This window comes from Rhineura floridana, chromosome 2 (genome assembly GCF_030035675.1).
Source record: "Rhineura floridana isolate rRhiFlo1 chromosome 2, rRhiFlo1.hap2, whole genome shotgun sequence".
Classification (NCBI taxonomy): domain Eukaryota; kingdom Metazoa; phylum Chordata; class Lepidosauria; order Squamata; family Rhineuridae; genus Rhineura; species Rhineura floridana.
The window spans coordinates 112,932,980-112,951,356 of NC_084481.1; the positions used below are offsets into that span (position 1 = coordinate 112,932,980).

Consider the following 18,377-nt stretch of genomic DNA (forward strand, 5'->3'; position numbering starts at 1 on the left):
GTGTTTGTGAGGTTAATGATAAGATTTAAGAATGATTTTTAGCCAAAGAGAATGTGATTTGGTCAAATAGAATGTAATTATCAACAGTATGGAGTCTATAGTTAAAAAGCTGTGAGACAGAAAGACCAAGCAGGTTTTTGGTGTTTTGTTTTTTAATGAGGAAGGGGAACCTAACCAAAGAGAAGCATGCTGTTCAATGGCAGCTTTGGACCTTACAAACAAGCAACAACAGAGGAAGCATTTTCTGTGCACAGCAAAAACCCCGAACAACCTGTGCATTTCTATCAAAGTGAGATGTATGAGATACACATGAAGTGCAAATTCATGCTTCCTTGTTTAGTAGTTTTTTGTAATGTCCAAAACTGCCTTAAAGGGAACACCACAGAAATTAGCTAACTTGGAGTGATAATATAAAATACCTTGTCAGAGATCCCAAATGGAGTGATTCCTTAAGCAAAGACAAGAAAACAGGTGATTGCTGACTGGAAGAGTCAACTCCCTGTAAAATGTCAAAGGAAAAATATCCTTTTTATAGTACTGTTAAGAGAGTAGGACAGATCTGGGATAATGAGATATGTGCCCCATTATTTGACTGGTAGATAAATATTTTAAAGCTGAGTCAGATTCTGTGTCTTTAGAGGCAAGACAATTTCTTTGGCAAACTGGCATCATTTCACAAGAATACACTTAAAATAATGTACATTAATATGTCCAGTAATTAGATACCTGGCATATATGTTCTCCATGATTGCAGATGACTGGTAACAAAATCTCCAAATGAAGCTAAAGGCAGATTTGGCAGGTTGGCAGATTTACTGACTGGGTAAGGTGAGGATTGAAGCTTCATGAGCCTTCATATGTTGCAGTCCTTCACAACATAGAATAGTGGAGGATGACTGAAAAGGTATTTACAGCCATCAGTGCTCAAAAGCTAATCTAAAATTATAGAGCCTGGAAAACATTTGAAGGTGAAAGTCCAGTCGTTTGCACTGTGGCTGAATCATTTCATATCTACTACATTATATTGCTGTATGAACAGAGAATTAGAGAGGAACCAGGTGTATCATATAAAGCAAATGCAGATGGCTTAGCCGAGTGAGCTATGCCACATGCAGCAGAGGAAGCTGGGTCACCAGCCAGTGTGACCTGAGGCAACATTTGTTCCTGACCCAAACAGGACCCAAGCCAGCTAGATCTTTGTTACAAACACAAAACCTGTTTCCCAAGCCTCTGAGAGATGCCTGTGCATCTGAGGTACACAGAAAGAGATGCAAGCCTTAAACAGATGTTTAGTGAGGGGGAGAGAGAGTTTTGTTCTAGCAGTGTAAAAACCAGAGTGCCCAACACATTTTCAACTAGAAATCTTCCCCCAAGGCGGTGATATCCTATTCTTACAAAGAGAACCTTTATAGGAAGGTTCCTCTTTCAGGAGGTATTTCTCAAAGCGAGAGAGAGACGTGTTGGGCACTGTATGGCTAAAAAATTTTCTTAGCATGAACCAGCTTGAGGTTTGCCTTCCTTCTTTTTAAGTATATTGCTCATGCTGACACTACCCATCAACACATTTTTGCATGACTTCTAAAGCAATCCTGTATCTGCTATTTCTGTTGTATGAGATAGGATAACGAACAGAATGCCTTGACTTAGCTTTCTTTTAAGAATCATGGGTTGGATCTAGACTTAGGGAGCAATCCAAACCCAAGATCTGCTAGATTGAGGGGGGGGTTGGAATAGGCAGACCAGCTGAGCCTGGACTCAGCCAGGTCTACACTGGCTGAAGTTCCCTCCTCCCAGTTCAGCTAGAGATGCTCCAGTGTAAGTTCTGCATCCCAACTCAGCCAGGACATAGCCAGCTGAGTGTTGAAGCCAGCATTAGTCCCTGAAACGGGGACTTTCCAGGGGAGTGGCACAATGGGGCAGAGGGAGACTTAGCCCAATTCCAATGTCTGTTCAGCTCAGTGGCAAAAAGGTTGGTGTAAGTCTGTTTTGAATGATTGTTTTCCCTCTGCCAAACTCAGACAGGCTCATGCAGCGGTTGCCCTTCTTCTGAACAGAGTATGGAATAGGGGTAAGTTACACAGGTGTAATATTATGCAGGCTTTCTATGGTTTGGATCACTGTACCAGTGATGCTAAGGCTAGACTCATTGACAACAATGGGACTTAAGGTAGTCATTGCTAAAGTCCCACTGGTTTCAGTAGGTCTACCCTAAGAATGACTAAATATGGATCCAATCCAATACATGGAAAATAATGTGATTTTTAAACATAAATTCATTAAAAAAATTTGCAGTCTCAGTCTTCCAAGTAAATTGGAACTGGACCAGCCTTATCAGCAATTTATCCATTTAAACATAGAATCATAGAGTTGGAAGGGGCCTTGTAGGCCATCGAGTCCAACCCCCATGTTGATGACATCTGTCAAGAGAGAGATGGGGGAATGCGTTCTCCTTGATCTCTCAGCAACTTTTGATATTGTTGACCACAGTATCCTTTTGGAATGCCTCAGGGAGGTGGGGGTTGAGGGCACTGTGCTTCAGTGGTTTTGCTCATACCTCCAGGGCCGCTTCCAAAAAGTTGTTATGGGTGGCTACTGTTTGGCACCATGAGAGCTGTCCTGTGGTGTGCCATGTTGTCTCCCATGCTATTTAACATCTACATGAACTGTCATCCGGAGATTTGGAGTGAGGTGTCATCAATATGCAGATGACACCCAAGTCTATCTCTCTGTTCCATCTGAATTATGAGATTCCACTGAGGTGCTAGACCGGTGCTTGGGGGTGGTGATGGGCTGGATGTAGGCCAATATACTGAGGCTAAATCCTGAAATGACAGAGGTGTTATATATCTTGGAGATGTCCAAAGTTCTCATGTCCAGGAGGTGGGGAGATGACTTAATCTGGATGGGGTTGCATGCACCTTGAAGGAACAGGTCCGCAGCTTGGGGATACTCCTGGATCCAACACTGTCACTGAATGCTCAGGTGGCCTCAGTGGCTACAATTGCCTTTTTCCACTCTGGCTGGTTCACCAGCTTTGGCTCCAGTTGGACAGAGATGGCTTGGCCACAATACTCCCTGCTCTGATAACTTCCAGATTGGATTATTACAATGCACTCTATGTAGGACTGCCCTTGAAGATGGCTCAGAAATGTCAACTGGTCCAAAATGAAGCAGCCAGATTACTGGCTGAGGTTCCCTTTTGTTCTCATATAACCCCTGCTTTAAAATAGCCACACTGGTTGCCAGTTCCTTTCCAGGCTCAATATAAGGTTCTCACACTAGTGTTTAAAGCCATAAATGACTCAGGCCCCACATATCTATGAGACCGCCTCCTTCCCTACAGATCCTCTTGGGTGTTGAGATAAGCAGAGGGGGGCCTTTTGGTAGTTCCTCCAGCCTCAGAAGCTCGGAGGGTGGCTGTCCTGCCCAGAGCACGAGACACAAGACGGAGGCGAGGCTGGAATTAATTCTTGCTTTATTAGAGTAACGGTTACATCAAAAGCAGTGCGCTTCATAGACCTGTCTAAGCTAACTCACTACTGACTCTACCTGAGCTATCTAGGCATGCTCTGCAGCGTGTGGAGTAAGTTGACTCAGCACCCCAGTCAGGGGGGTACCGCCTTAAATAGGAAAGGTCTTTGCTCGTAATTTCTGACTCCTCCGAAGTACTACCTTCTGACCATCCTGCTTCTCACGTCGTCACGCACGGGGCGAGGGGGTACGATCCTCCGGCTGTACATCTGACAGCATAGGCTTGCTAGGTGCTGATTTGACCTCGGAGCAGGGAGCAGATTGGCAGAGAAGCATTTGAAGTAACAGGCGGGGAATCCCAGGGGGGGTGGAGTTGGCAGACGCGCGGGATCGCTTCCCAACAGCTCTGTTGAAGCGCTTGCAGATGGAGCAGGATCCGCGTCGATGGGAGGGCTATCCTTGGGAACTTGTGGGCTGTTGGCATCTCCCCCTTCCTCAACACCCTCGAAAGCCTCCTCTGACACCTCTCCCTGGTCTACCTGGGGGAGCTGGGGCTGGACAGTGGCCCAGGAGAGGACATTCTCTGTGATGGTCCCCAAGCTGTGAAACTCCCTCCCTACCAAGGTGTCTTTGGCAACTTCATTGTACAGCTTTAGACGAATGCTGAAGATGCACCTCTTTACCCTGGCTTTTGACATCTGAGATGTATATTTTCAGGACCCACCCTATTTTGTGATTTTAGATTGTTTTTAATGTTGTTGTTGTTTAATTGTTGTAACCCATCCTGGACCCTTTGGGTGAAGAGCAGGTAATAAATGATTATGATGATGATAAAGTCATTCTTGAAAGGATAGTTTCTTATTAACTGCTAAATGGATTGTAGCTGATATCTATCAGTTTCCTTTTTTGAAATATTTTGAAATATTGTTAGATTTTGTTAGAATTTAAAGAAAAAAATAAATTAATCGTCAGAGCATTTCTTCAACATTCTTGTTTAGTTGTCCTGATTTCCTGATGATAAAGTTATCTTTTGGAGAATATTTCAGTCTAGGGGAAGATAGATTAACAGTAGGAAGAAAATTAATCTCAAAAATTGTCTAATTCCGATCGGTATGCAGTTCTATGCTTACATATGTAAGAATAGGAGATAAAGTTACTCATTCATTTCTTCTGTATAATAATTGTGAAGATGACTAAGGAAATGGAGGTTATTATAACGTTTTAATTATTCAGGATTTTACTTGCTTTATTTATGTATTTATCTTGTGATAATTGATTGTACACAGCTCTAAAATTCTTAATAGAATAGAATGAAAGGTAGTATAAAATGTTTTAAATAAAGGTCAGGAGTCAGATGCCACATGATTACTTAAGGAAAATTATTTTACTATAGTTATTTTTACTATAGCTCACTGCAAACCCATTGCACTGCCAATGGGAAAAAGCCCCCAAAATAATGGAATGGAATGTAAGAATTATAATACTTGTGTTTACCTCAGGGACAGGTGCAAGACCTCCCAAGAAATCTCTAACATTTTGTACATCTTCATAGTTCATATGCTTAGATAGAGACGTGATTTTAAGTATGCATCCATGACATCCAAGTTCATGGAGAATAAAGCTATCAGCGGTTACTAGCCATGATAGTACTGGACATTGTGTTCAGTATCTGAGGGAGTAAAGCACTTAAAGGTTTTCTACAATCAAGCGGTATGTAAACGTTAAAAAATAATAATAAAAAAAATAGTATGCCTCCGAATACCAGTTGCTGGAGAAGAGGAGCAAGAGAACATGTTTGCTCTTATACCCTGCTTGTGGGCTTCCCATGGGCATCTGGTTGGCCACTATGAGAACAATGCTGGTCTATATGGGCCTTTGGTCTGATCCAGCAGGGCTATTCTTATGATATTCCAGTATATTATCTCTCAGATCAGAAACCATAGCAAGAACCAAAAAGGGAGGAAGGACTAATTCCCAGTCCCAGTCCTGTGGGCAATCAGAGTGGGCTCAGAGCCTCTAGGCTAGTGCAGACCTGTATCGGAAAGAATAAAACAAAATTCTTGGTACTTAATCTGTTATAGTTTTATACATAAGCTAATGTGGCCTGAAATTGTCTGTTGTGCTTGCCAAGCATAGGATGTCACTTCAGTTGCTATGGCACAACTATTGTTTATACTATTGCAGCTAAAGTGAATCCCAGAGGTTGAAACACCCATCATGTAAAGTCATGATATAAATTTTCTGGAAATTTTAAAACAATAAAGGTGGAGCAAAGAATTCTGTAGCTGGCAGTTCCTTGAACCTGTCATGGCCCTCTTGGTCTGTGTCAGGCAGCACATTTCCTTAGTTAAGAGCTGTAGACTATACATTTCATGATTCAGAGTCCTTGTGCTTCTTTCTAACTAGCTAGATAGCATCTTCAAAGAATGGGGATCTGAAGTGGGACTAAAATGCCAAGGGGAAGCAAAGAGATAAAGACAAACGTCCCACATTATCTTGCTTTACGTAATTTTACAGCAATCCAGTTATGGAAAATAATAATTCTTTCCTGTTTCTTAATGAGGAAGTTCCAGATTAGCCCTTCAAACAGCCACCTAGCAGGAGACTATTTCTGCTCCCTTTCATGTGTTGCAATGCTCATCTCTGCTAAGACAAATGTAGTTTAGAATAATTTTTTTCTAACAATGCCTTCCTTAATTATAGTCACCAAATATTATGCAAAATTCCACATAAGGTGTTTATGGTATTAAAGGAAAATGATTGCAACATTAGTACGGTTCCTTCCTACAGTGTTGCAGTCAAATTGAGATAATAAAGACTCTGAAAACAGAAAGGTAACGAAAAAACTATGAAAATCATAGATAAGCTCACATGCGGTATAAACGATAGATCCAAAGAGTCCAGCCTCCTTTTATTGCCAAATCATAGTGCTGCAAGAACCATGGGCCCACTGATCTATAGCTAATTAATATATACCCATGTTCTTTTATACCTGGAAATATGCCTTTTCATTGGGTTTTACTGTGAGCCAGATGTTCACCAATTCAGTTCTCCCCTCAGTTATGAATGCCTTGGGATGCTACTATTGTCTCATCCTTTGACTTTCTTCTGTAATACAGGGTTAATATTACTGAACTACTTTACAGGGCACTTGCAAGGATTATTGGGATAGCAGATATGGAGTACTGCTGAGGCAAAACTTGGATGCTTTTCACAAACGCTTTGGCTTCCATGAAGCACCTCCATTTTTGTTGATTTGGAGGATGTGCAAAGAAAGATAGATCCACACACACATGACAAATTCACAATGTGCCTAACAAAATAAAATTCCAGAAAAAAAGTCAGAATCTGACATGGGATTCTTACTGTGGCATTGGAGTTTCAGATTTGAAAGTGACAAAAGGTGGTTACTGTGACCTCTGGATTGATGCATATTCTATGCATGTTTACTGCCAGGCAAGCATGCATAGGATTTCAATCTCAGATATAAAAGAACCCTTCCTACCTCTGTATTTTTTTTAAAAATTGATTAGGTGTTGGCAGCTGAAGCACCTTCATGAAAACTAGTGAGCTTAATTTCACTTTGTATTTTAAAACTTGCCCCAAAGTGGTGACTCACACAGAGACAATTTTTAGAAATCTAACGCTACATGCCTACTTGGCAATAAGCCCTACTGAAAATAGGACTTACATTGCAATTTTCTGCAATGCTTGCTCAAAAGTAAGTCACTCTGTGTGGTGTACTGAATAATGTATCTCAGGGCCCTAGATTAAAATCTTAGATTCATTATGACTCTGTGCAACATTCTGTGAAATAACAATAATGTGTTAGCATGCAGAGAAAAATAATACAATAAGGATTATACAGCACCTCAACATCCAGAGCACTATTAAAAAATAGTAAGTACTAGTCATTAATTTGTTTAACATTAATGGGTGGACATTTGTGGGCATTTTAATATACTGTATTTGTCAAATTTTTCATTACGTACTTGGCTTTTGACATTTTGCTCATTTAACATTTGCTAAACTCTGGTGCATTTTTGTTTTTGAAAGTGTACCAAAGTTACCATAGTTAGCTATATCAACAAAATGAATTATATGGGTGAGAGAGCATAAACATTAGTGGTGTTGGGCCCTGGGTTTTTCTTGGGCCAGGAAATGGCTTGACTGATATCATTCAGGTATATCCAATCCTGTTCTCACCAGATCCCATGGCAGAATCCCATCAGTGTTCCTCAGAAGTACAAGTGAGAAAAGCATTCCTGCTCTTTCACATTCGCAGTTCAAATTTACATGTACATATAGTACACTTATTCCTCTGTGTTTTGCCCTTTTTCCTAATTGCAGAGGGGGGTGCAGTGGTACTGTATATATATAAATTATACACAAATACACAAATTATTTACCATCTGCCCTGTACCATAATATATTCTACAAAGTGTTTTCTTTAATGTTGACCATACCCCAATGTCTGAAAACAAGTACAACTTCTTTTGTGTGTGCTGGCACTGGTACTTGCAGCAAATCTCTGCTCCTAAAGCCTACTTCTCTCTGATTATAGTCAGTCACGGAAAGAAGTGGAGTATCCTAGGACAGCTCAGGCTGTGCCTGTTTTCTTTAAGAAGCCAGATGGTATATGCCACGTGCAATTTATGTCAAAGCAAGTTAATACTGAACTGCTGCAGTAGGATTTTGGCTCTTCTCCTCTTCTTCCCCCCTCCTCAATCTTAAATCAAATAGTGTATTTCATCTTGTAGCAGTTAATGCATTACACAGCTGTTTTGGTTATAGGGCAGTAAGTGGTCCTTGAGTAGAAAAACAGATACTCAGTTACCAAGGCACAATTAGATAAGCCAGCTGTCACGTTATACTTTCTTCTGTGTACTAATACTACTATTTTTGGCTGAATATCTCTCTGTAGGGTATAACAGGAACAGACTTGGGTAAGTGCAAGGAAGAATGTGAAAAGGAAACTTTCATCGCATATGTAATAGTGTTAGATCAACATCAACACTCAGCTTTTTAAAAAAAGCCATGTAGCTGAAGAAGATAGATTCTGAAATATTTAGAGGTCCTTAAGGGTTTGGTGCAGAGACAGGATTTGTTTTTAATTAAAAATGTGTTTCAGAGTTAGTGAAACAAATAACTTGTAGGGCAGCATGATGGAAGGCAAACACTGAATAAGGGAAGCTCTTAATGATAGGTAATTCACAACCATAATTTTCGTCATTCTCTCAAAGAGTGCAGTCAGTGACCCTGTGCCAATCAGTATGGAAGCCAGCCAGGGCCACCACCAAAAAGAATGGAACTTTCCATATATCCAGGAGAACCCCAAGGTGTGCAGAAGTAGGCGTCTGTTAACTGTAACCACCACCACTGAAAAAGTGGGCATTCAGCACAGAGGGAAGAGAGACCTCATGCATTCTGCTCACTGGCCATTAGTGATTGCTCTGTTTTTGACTCAAGGGAGTTATGGAGAGGCTAGGCATCCTGAGAAGAGCCAAAGAGGAGGCAGAACAATAAAGAGGTCCCAGTTGTGTGAGTGAGAGCTTCTGCCTGGTTGCCTGGAAGCCAGCTGAAGAGAAGGAGGAAGTTTGTCAGCAGGGAAGGGGAAGTCTCCATAATCAATCCTGACTGCTAGAAAGGGAGTTTCCCCCCCCCTCACCTAGCTTGAAGGAAGGGCAGGGAAATCTCCCCACAGGCTTGGAAGCCCTATGCCACTCTTGTTGCGGGTCCCATTTGTATTTGTATAATATGGCTATCTGCCCTAAAATTAAGGAGTGACAAGTCTGAATAAATAGCTGAGAATAGCACTTAACCTATTCTGTAGGTGACCAGCATAGCTAAATAAATAAATCTGATAATAGGAATTTCTCCTAAATTTCAGAATTGAGTGTCGTCAACATTTACTCAGTCAATTGTTATAGAAACTAGAATTGATCTTGTTGTTATAGTCTTAATTAAAAAGTACTTCAAAGTTAACTGAAAATTGTAATCCTGGTGTGAGACTGGAAACACCTCCTATTGGTTAACAGGATTATGTTGTCACAATTTTGCTTCTACAGCTACTGCCAAAAAGGTTTGAAGGTTTTGCACGCCTGCTATCAACCACTAGGTCTCAAGATCTTTATCAGGCCCTTATGATGAGCAAGTTGAAACCATATAGATGACAAGAAAATGGAGGTTCTTCCTTCAACTACTGTTACTGAGATGAACTTGCACTGTGTCTCTCTTTTGTCTTACCTGATAAATCTGCTGTCATTTCTTGTAGGTCACAGCAATCTTGTTTTGACACAGCTTGCCTTATCTTCAAAAGAATCTTGTATTCCTTAATCGGGCAGGAGATGGGGGCACTGAGGAACTTTCTCTTTCCACATCCCCATCTCTATGAACTCTGGGTGGGGCATGGGAGTGAGGAGTATGAGAACAGCACGAGGAATAGAAATTACTGGTTTTCAATGAAGGAGAGGCCATGGAAGGTGTGTTGTCTGTGCCTTGAGAGTTTTCCATGTTATGAAGAAACACACTGTGTTGTAGGGTAAAGGAGATGGAAGCAATGAATGAGGGATGTTTATAAAATGTGGGGAGAGTGAGGTCGGGTGTGAACTGAAGGTCCTGGCTCAACTCTAAAGGGTTCAATCAACCAATTACATCAATTCAGAATTGCCTGAGTCCAATCTGTGATAGTTTTCATAGTGATGTTTTTAATTAAACATCCTTAAATCCTTGGGAAGGAAGCTAAACAGGCTTCTAATTTAGGCTTGATGTGAGCATCTATACGTCTTTGGACCCAGCTATGGGTACTTCTCTCCCTAATTAGTGCCATCCCTCTCCCTTCATTTAATTTCTGAGATCTGGTCATATTACAGTCTTCCTTTTTGCAGCATCCTCCTTCCTGCTGCCAGGCTATAGATGAGGCACTACTACCACAAGCTGTGACAGAATTAGAGAAAGCTGAAGTGATGGGAGTATTCAAGAAATGATTTGATATATTTTACAGCAGCGCTTTTCAGCTTATTATTACGTTGCCATTATGTCAGATGCTACAGGTAACATCAGTTGAAAAGGACTGATATAGAGGGTTGTTGTCTAGCGCAAGTGAAGCATGCATCTGTTTGATAAGCCAGCCCTGTTTACCTTATTTCTGATGTCCTATTATGTACTTCCTCTTTGCAGAATATTTACAGCAGGAGTGGGGAACCTTTTTGGCTCCATAGGCTAGATGCTTATCAGGATCTGCCTTGAGGGCTAAATTTGGCAGGTGGGCAGGGTCACCCAACTGTCAATCACCTGATGTCACAAATGACATCAGGTGATTTGGTATTTTGAAATCTACAAAACAGAATTTGCAGAATGTTTACAAAATAGGATTTGTTAATATTTGTGAAGACTATGGCTTTTAATAGAACCATGAAGCAATGCCATTTCTTTATTCATGTTTGGACTGTTTTACCTGTAGTATTTTGTGTCATACTTTCATATGACACACACTTGTGAGAGTGCATCATGACTTATGAGTCTGAGAAAACAACGTTTGCATGTTGGGGATATTAACAGAAGGAACCAGCTGTAAAACAATGAAAGAGATAAATTAAAGTGCTTTCAGACATATCTGTGAACAGTCAAGAGACAGAGGGTTTTGCCAGCTTTGAGCATTCAGTTAAAAGTAGAAGGCTACAATTTGAGCAACAGTGCTATGAACACATTCATTCATCTCCCACCAGGTCTGGTATACTGCTAAAATCCTTAAATAAATATGGAATGAAATGTCTTATTGCATAGCATGTCAAGGTAAAACAAACAAACTTTCATATCCACTTCTTTCTGCTCAGAGGTGCCCCAGGTCACATGGAGGTATGTTAATTGATGTGGATTTTGAAAAGATTGCTTGCCAACATTTGAGTTGCTACAGGTGCATCTCTTGTGGCCAGTGGTTATGTGGTACAAAATTCTTAGCCACACCCAATAAAAACAAGGAATGTATACAGGAACGGGCCTTGTGTCACAGAAAACAACCCTGTATTTTCCTTTCTGAACTGATTTCTGGCAGATGCTGACATATAAAGCTATGGGCTTTTGGTGCTCTAAAGTCCACAAAACCAAGTCACATGGATCTTTTAAGAGAAACACAAAAAGATGGAGGCATGATTGCAGAATTTAAATGGTAAAATTCTGTATATGCAACTGAGCTAGATGGACCAACAGTCTGACTCAGTATAAGACAGCTTTATATGTTCATGCACTCACACTAGGAATGCACAAGCATCCAGCTGTTGGAGTCAGTCTTCAATTGAAGTTTCAATTGAAGCTTGCTACCTTCTTCCTTCACTAGCCCCAAAGCTCAAAACATTTGGGCAAGGGAGAGTGGCGGATGGGACTGGGATTACTAGTCCCAAAATCCCCAATAGAAAACTGATGCTATTTGTATCATTTCTAGGAGGAAGAAGGTCTTCGGAGGGCTTTCTCCTCAGTAGAAATAACATGAACAGCATCATTTTTTCACTGGGGATTTGAGGAATGGTAGATGTGGCGTAGTGTTGGACTATGACCTGGGAGACCAGGGTTCGAATCCCCACACAATCATGAAGCTCACTGGGTGACCTTGGGCCAGTCACTGCCTCTCAGCTTCAGAGGAAGGCAATGGTAACCCCCCTCTGAATACCGCTTACCATGAAAACCCTATTTGCAGGGTTGCCATAAGTCGGGATCGACTTGAAGGCTGTCCATTTCCATTTTCAGATCTACTCCCATTTGCAATAAGCCAAGAAACTGTTCTGGAGTGCCTGATGCCTTCTTCTTGTGCCCCAAGGTAAGTAACTGGGGTTTGGGGAAGGAAGAAGGTGTCCTACTTGCCTCAGTTGGCTCACAAGCATTTGCTTTTGTGAGTATTTTCAAAGGCTCACAACATCCCTAACTGGCACTGAGCATCACATCTGGTTATAAGGGTACTAGATGTCTCAGAGCACATACATAGTTGGGCTAATCCACAAGACAAACCTGTGGTGCTATGTTGTCTCAGTACAGGAAAGGGACATGGCACCTCAATTCAGCATGCCCTAATATACAAAGTGATATTTGCCTTCTGTCTGACCGGAACCCAAGAGGCGGCTCCTTTTCAATTTATACCTCCCCTTCTCTGAACTGCAAGTGGCAAGTGCTAAGCACTCATTTTCTCCAAGGGCAGATCATCACATGCCCCCTTCTACTGCCTTCTGATAGGATATTCCCCCATCCTCAGTTACTACTTCTCAAAACACCACATAAAGTGGGGTGATTCTGAGCATGCTTTGTATTAATCGTTGTTGGCTTGGAAAAATGGTACTGGTTTCCCAGGATGGATCCTATGGCACTGGCATGAAGAATGACATTTGCCTTTCATTTGTAAGTTATTGAAACTAATATTAGAATCTATATCAAGTGTCAGGATTGGACAATGTTGCTTATTTTTTCCTATGCAGCCTAACATTACTCTCACTCATTTTACTTTTGAATCACATAAGATCCAAACCTGGAGTTGAGTAATGAGGTTTTTCTTGGAGGATCTTGCCTACAGAGGCTGTGCTGCTTAACACTACCTAAGTGCTAGAAGGAGAGCTGACTTAGGTCTCTCACCCGTTAAATACTGTAAGTTTGATTTTTTACGTGTTCAAATTAAGGTATTAAAATACGGTAGCAGCAGCACTATTAGTGGATACACCACACAAGAGGCATATTACAGTGGTCCTACCTTGCAAGGGGGACAGAAGCTAACGGGCTTGTTTGTAACTAGGTGTTCCTGATTGGGATTTCATCTGTTTCCCTAGTTTTCAGAGTTTCTTTTCAACCTTTGCACCGATGAGCCTTATTAAGTCATGAAAAAGGTTCTCCAAGATAAATGAAGGCAAAATAAAGATGGGCAGCTCAGTTGTCACAGCACACACCCTCAACCCATTAGGAAACCAGGCAAGCTAAAAGAAAAGGAAGAACAACAGTTCACAGCATGCATTAATCCCTATGAAGAATGACATCAGGAAAGTACAGAAACCTGTGAAAAGTAAAATGCCAAATTACATGCAGTGCACTATGCCTCAGTGTGTAGCGGCTGCCCAGTATTTTCATTCTTTCCTTTTTAAAAATTGTGAAATGCAGTCACAGAGACTGCAGTGTGCAGTAGAAGGCGAGGGTGGGGGAATCTCTAGTGTTTTTGCACTAAAAAAAAATCCCTCCCAAGCTGTTCTCCTTAACCACATGGGAAAGAGTTAAGAAATTAAACCACCACCACCTGCATACTAGTCTTCCACTGCAGATTGCTGCCTCTGTGGCTGCATTTTGTAAAAAAAGAAAATGGGGGGGGAGAGAGGGGGAACTATACCTAAGTAAGCTTCATGTGTAGTATGGTTTTAAGTCTTTTCTTGGGTGTATAGTTTATATGAAATAAATGCCCCATTTTCAGCCTTTCAGACACTGTTAATTTAACTACCCATGACCTAAATATGAGCTTTCTGTGTCATGTGAAAGTACCCTAACATTTCAGTACTCCTGTGAATCAGTCTGTCAGTCAATATTTTGTGTGCAGAATACATACACACAGAAATCTGTACACTTTAAACTGTAAGAAAAGCACTTTAGGCGTGACAGTAACATGTACAATCCCACTTGAAGACGCGTCTGCCAAGTGTAGGTTATTCAGTGGTGATGGAAATTCTTTTACCATAATCTATACACTGCGGTGCAGAGTGGCCAAAATATTTCTACAAATGGAAGTATTTGTGTACTCTTGCCTATTGCTGTCAGGAGATAGAATCAGCAAATTGAATCCTGTGTCCTGTCTCCAGGAAACTTAATTCCTCTTCACACCAGGAAAATCTAAATGTGCACCAAAGACAAAATGAGTTAACCAGTTTTACCAAGGTCAGGAGTGTTAGAGAGCTATAATGATTTTTTTTCTTTTGGCATATGCAAAGCTCTCTTTTTAAAAAAAAAAAACAATGAGTATTCACACAGAGTTTTAGTATTGTGGGAAGGAGCAGAGATAGGAGCAGACAGGAAGCAGTGTATACAATGGCTAGAAAATAAATGAGAAGAAAAGGCAGAGAGGTCGTGAAAGCAACTCTTGTGCATCAGGGCTTAGGTTTCTGATAAAATGCAAAGGAACTGGCTTCTTATATTTCACCGTGGTGCAATTATAAGTATTTTTAACGTCCTTCAGCTCCTTTTGAACATTCTCTAATGTACAATATGTTTTCATGGGAGAAATGATATCTCAGAATTTAGTCACATGAACCCCTCACTGGTGCAAGGATAGAAAAGGAAAGTAATAAACTCAAAGTTCTTCCTACTCTACCATTTTCTTGTCCTGACAGCTGTGTGCACTGCTTTGGCATGAGAAAAGCAGAACAAGTACTGAGCTCTTCTTCCTCTGCCTGCTTCAGCTTCCTCATAAATTAAGCCAGAGTGGTGAGCTTCAGCCTTCTGACTTGTTGGATGAGCAAGAGACGTTTTCTTGCTCCTTCCCTCCTTGTTTCTTCCCTTCCTTGCATTAATGGAAAACAAGACAGCCTTCCTCATGCATAGCAAAATTTCAGCTACTTCCCCATTTTTAATAAACCTATAACCACAAATTTATCATCTGGATTTGTCATCTGGGTTTCTGTAATCCTGCTCTTACTTGTTTGTCATTCTACAAACACATCCAGACCATGTATTTGAAGCATATTTATAGCACTTAACAGTCATGACTTCTTCCAGATAATCCTGGGAACTGTAGTTCACCCCTCACAGATTTCACACATTTCCAGAACCCTTAACAAACTACAGTTCTCCGGATTCTTTTGTGGCAGCAATGTAATTTAAATCTGCTTTAAATGTGTGATGTGGATGTGACCCAAGAGATGTTTGTACAACACTGCTAGACAAGTCAGTAGCTCGTATTTTCTTTGGATCAATAGGTTCTTTTGTGGGAACTGCAGGTAATCCTTGAGATGAATTGCAGGAACTAATTTAAAGTAATAAATGTGCATATAGTGAGTATGGATGCAAACTCTGCATCCAAAACCATACAAGGCTTTATTGTAAAAAAGTAGCACATCTAAGGGTGATTTCTAAGAGACAACATGTCATTTGCAGTTGTGCTTCCCCCCCCCCCGTGGCTGTGGGGGTTGAGGAGGGATATACTGACAAGTGCTCTCAGTGTCTGCAGCTGAGAGCAGGAGAGCAATGGGAAATTGGGCTATGGGCTCATCTACACAGTGGCTGACTGTGTGTTTGGTGCTATTCACATCTCCTTTTATATGCATGGTTCACTGGCAAACGGAAGCTATCATGTAGTTTTCCCCTTGTAAATCCGTACTAATCCAATCCGCTGATAATACAAAAAGGGAAGGAAAAACCCTCTTCACTCCCTTTCTCTAATGCTTGCAGATGCTTTGCTCCAGTGCTTTTAGGTGGGTGTGTCAATCCTTCTCTCCACGCCCACTCCTTCCTTCTTTCATTTTGTTTCATGTAGGCTGACAAGCAACTTCCGGTTACTCTCCTGGCCCTTTTTATGTTGCTACAAATGGTGCTTTATTTTCTCCCCCCCTCAACTTCTGCACAAAAGCATAACACTGCTCAAACAAAGATTTGTATTTCAGCTGTATCCTACCAGGGAAAACACAGATATTCACACTTCTGTGTTGTTTTCTTAGAGAATTCACTGCAGCATGCTTTGTTGCTAAGCAACCAGAGAGAATAGAAATGTTAAATTAGAGGGTGTGGTCATTAGGAAACTGCATGGTTGATCCTTCCCCTCAGTGTGAATAGAAAACACCATGTTTGCTGCTGGCATTGAGCCCTTACTGTGGATGGTGCAAATAGAAGACAAAGGTAAAAAACAGCATCTTTAGTATTAAGCAATGCTCCCATGCAGATAAGCCCTATTTATCCCTTTTCCTTCCTGGTGTTTGCCCTCTCAAAATGAGAAACTGCAAAGCTGATTTTCCACCTAATGGAAAATGATACGTTTCTAATGCTGCCCCATTCCTCCACACATTGCAATGGGTTCCTCTGGTTAGAAATTATATTTCATTTAGTGTAAAGTTGGGCTTATGCAGGTGCTTTTTAAAAAACAACTGACCACTTGGAAATCTATGTATGTTTGTTAAAATTTCATGGGATACAGCCCGTCTCCAAAAGCCTCTTTTATAAATTCCTAAGAAATTGCTGGCACTCCAGAGGGACTCCTCCAGAGGGACTCCAGTCTTATTAAATTCTAACAAAAGCTTGGCCTTATGGCAAAATTTTCTTGGCAGCCATGCCAGAAAGTAAGTATACAGGGTCAAGTGGAAGAATTGCTGCTGCTGCCTTCCCCATTTCATATTGTCTTCCTCATCTGTTTCCTTTGCTCGCATCTTCCACTCCTCCTTTTGTGCTTTCATCCATACAGCTCCTTCTGCGTGGAACAGACTTTTGCCAGTGTTTCTCTCCTCCTTTATAGTCCTTGAATCACCTTATTTAGATGTTGTGCCTGTTGTACGTTTACTCAGATCTCCTCCTTTCCTCTCCCTGCACAGCACGAGAGGGACTCTGCTTTTGGGGGTGGTCTGGCAGGAAATAGAGAGGTGAGAAGAAGCCTGGGCTCAGCTCCTTTGGTGGCCCCTGCATAAGGCAGACCAGCCAACGGGGGTTAAGCAAAATCTTGCTTTGTAAGGCTGGAAGAGCCACCTAGCCAACTAGCACACTTCCCCTCCCATTCACTGCCATACAGAGCTAGCCAGTGTCTGTTCAGGTACCGAGTAAGAATTTTTTCCCCTTTGACTCTTATTGGCTATGGGAAGGAAGGGCTGTGTTTGTTTGTTTACTCTGTGCTGCTAGATTAGAGGGAGAATTTGTTGTGCCAGGGATAGTGCATGCACTTCACAATTAAATAGGCCACAGCCTGCAGGGTCAGTTTTGATATAGAACATTTAAATAAGTTATATTGGTGCGCTCTCTGAAGTATCACTTGAAAGGTGAAGACATATCCCTGTACCAGCTTCTTTCAGGTTACATGGCTTGAGGGGTGCTGGGATAAGAAGCAGCTTGAGGCCTTCCTACTTTACCTGCCCAATATTTATTAGCTTTTGGAGTAGTAACATCTTTGGATGTGAGGGATCTAAAGAGTCAGGAGCTGGACTTCCTTCAGTCCTACCTTAGAGCAACAAAAGATACTTCTAAAGAATAAGAGATGGCAGACCAAAAAAAAGATGAAGTTGCAGGAGGTAGTTTTTTTTTAAGGTTCATTCTTCTTTCCTCTTATTCCTACAATAACCCTGTGAGGTAGGTGAGGGTGAGAGATAGTGACTGGTCACCCAGGGAGATTTGTGGCTGAGTGGAGATTTGAACCTGGGTCTCTACAGTCATCATTCAATACTCTAACCATTATATAAGCCTTCTCCAACCTGGTGCCCTCCAGATGTTCTGTACTCTTATTCCAATCAAGCCTTGGCAGCATGGCCATCCCATAGGGATGATCAGATCATCAGAGTTGTATTCCCAAACATTTATAGGACACCATTTGGCTCTCTTTGAACAGTTTCAGGGTTCAGAACTACACTTTGAGATAGAACAGGAGAAGTCTGATTTGTCACCAACACTGGGGGAGGGGAGTTCGAAAGAAGTAGAGCACTTAATTATCCCACTGCACAGCATATGTTAATAAAAAATTCTTTTTCTTTTTAATATAGTCCAGGACTTACCTTGCTCCTACATTCTGGTGTCTGCTCACAAGCTTACTTTATCCTCCCCTGAAAGCCAACTGTGGGTCATTCACATGAAAATCATACTCATGGCAGCCAGCCAGTAATTATTTTTCAGTCCTTGGCAGTTCCCTTGGGTTTTGGTGGTGTGCCAAATTGGCAGCTTCTGCTTAATGGAGGATTAATCAGACAAGCCCCATATCACAAGCA

At 41.3% G+C, this 18,377-nt stretch overlaps 1 protein-coding gene across 4 annotated transcripts in view; it reads left to right on the plus strand.

The window, feature by feature from the left end:
• Positions 1 to 18,377, plus strand: part of KCNQ1 (potassium voltage-gated channel subfamily Q member 1) — a 507,266-nt gene that overhangs the window by 396,150 nt on the left and 92,739 nt on the right. The window contains exon 17 of one of the 4 annotated variants that reach the window (XM_061610166.1): positions 12,214 to 12,249. The exons of the other annotated variants lie outside the window; for them this stretch is intronic. Within the exon in view, the coding sequence (XP_061466150.1) occupies positions 12,214 to 12,234 (21 nt within the window). The 3' untranslated portion in view covers positions 12,235 to 12,249. Of the gene's footprint in view, positions 1 to 12,213; positions 12,250 to 18,377 lie in introns of those variants that run through there. 4 annotated transcript variants of the gene reach the window in all.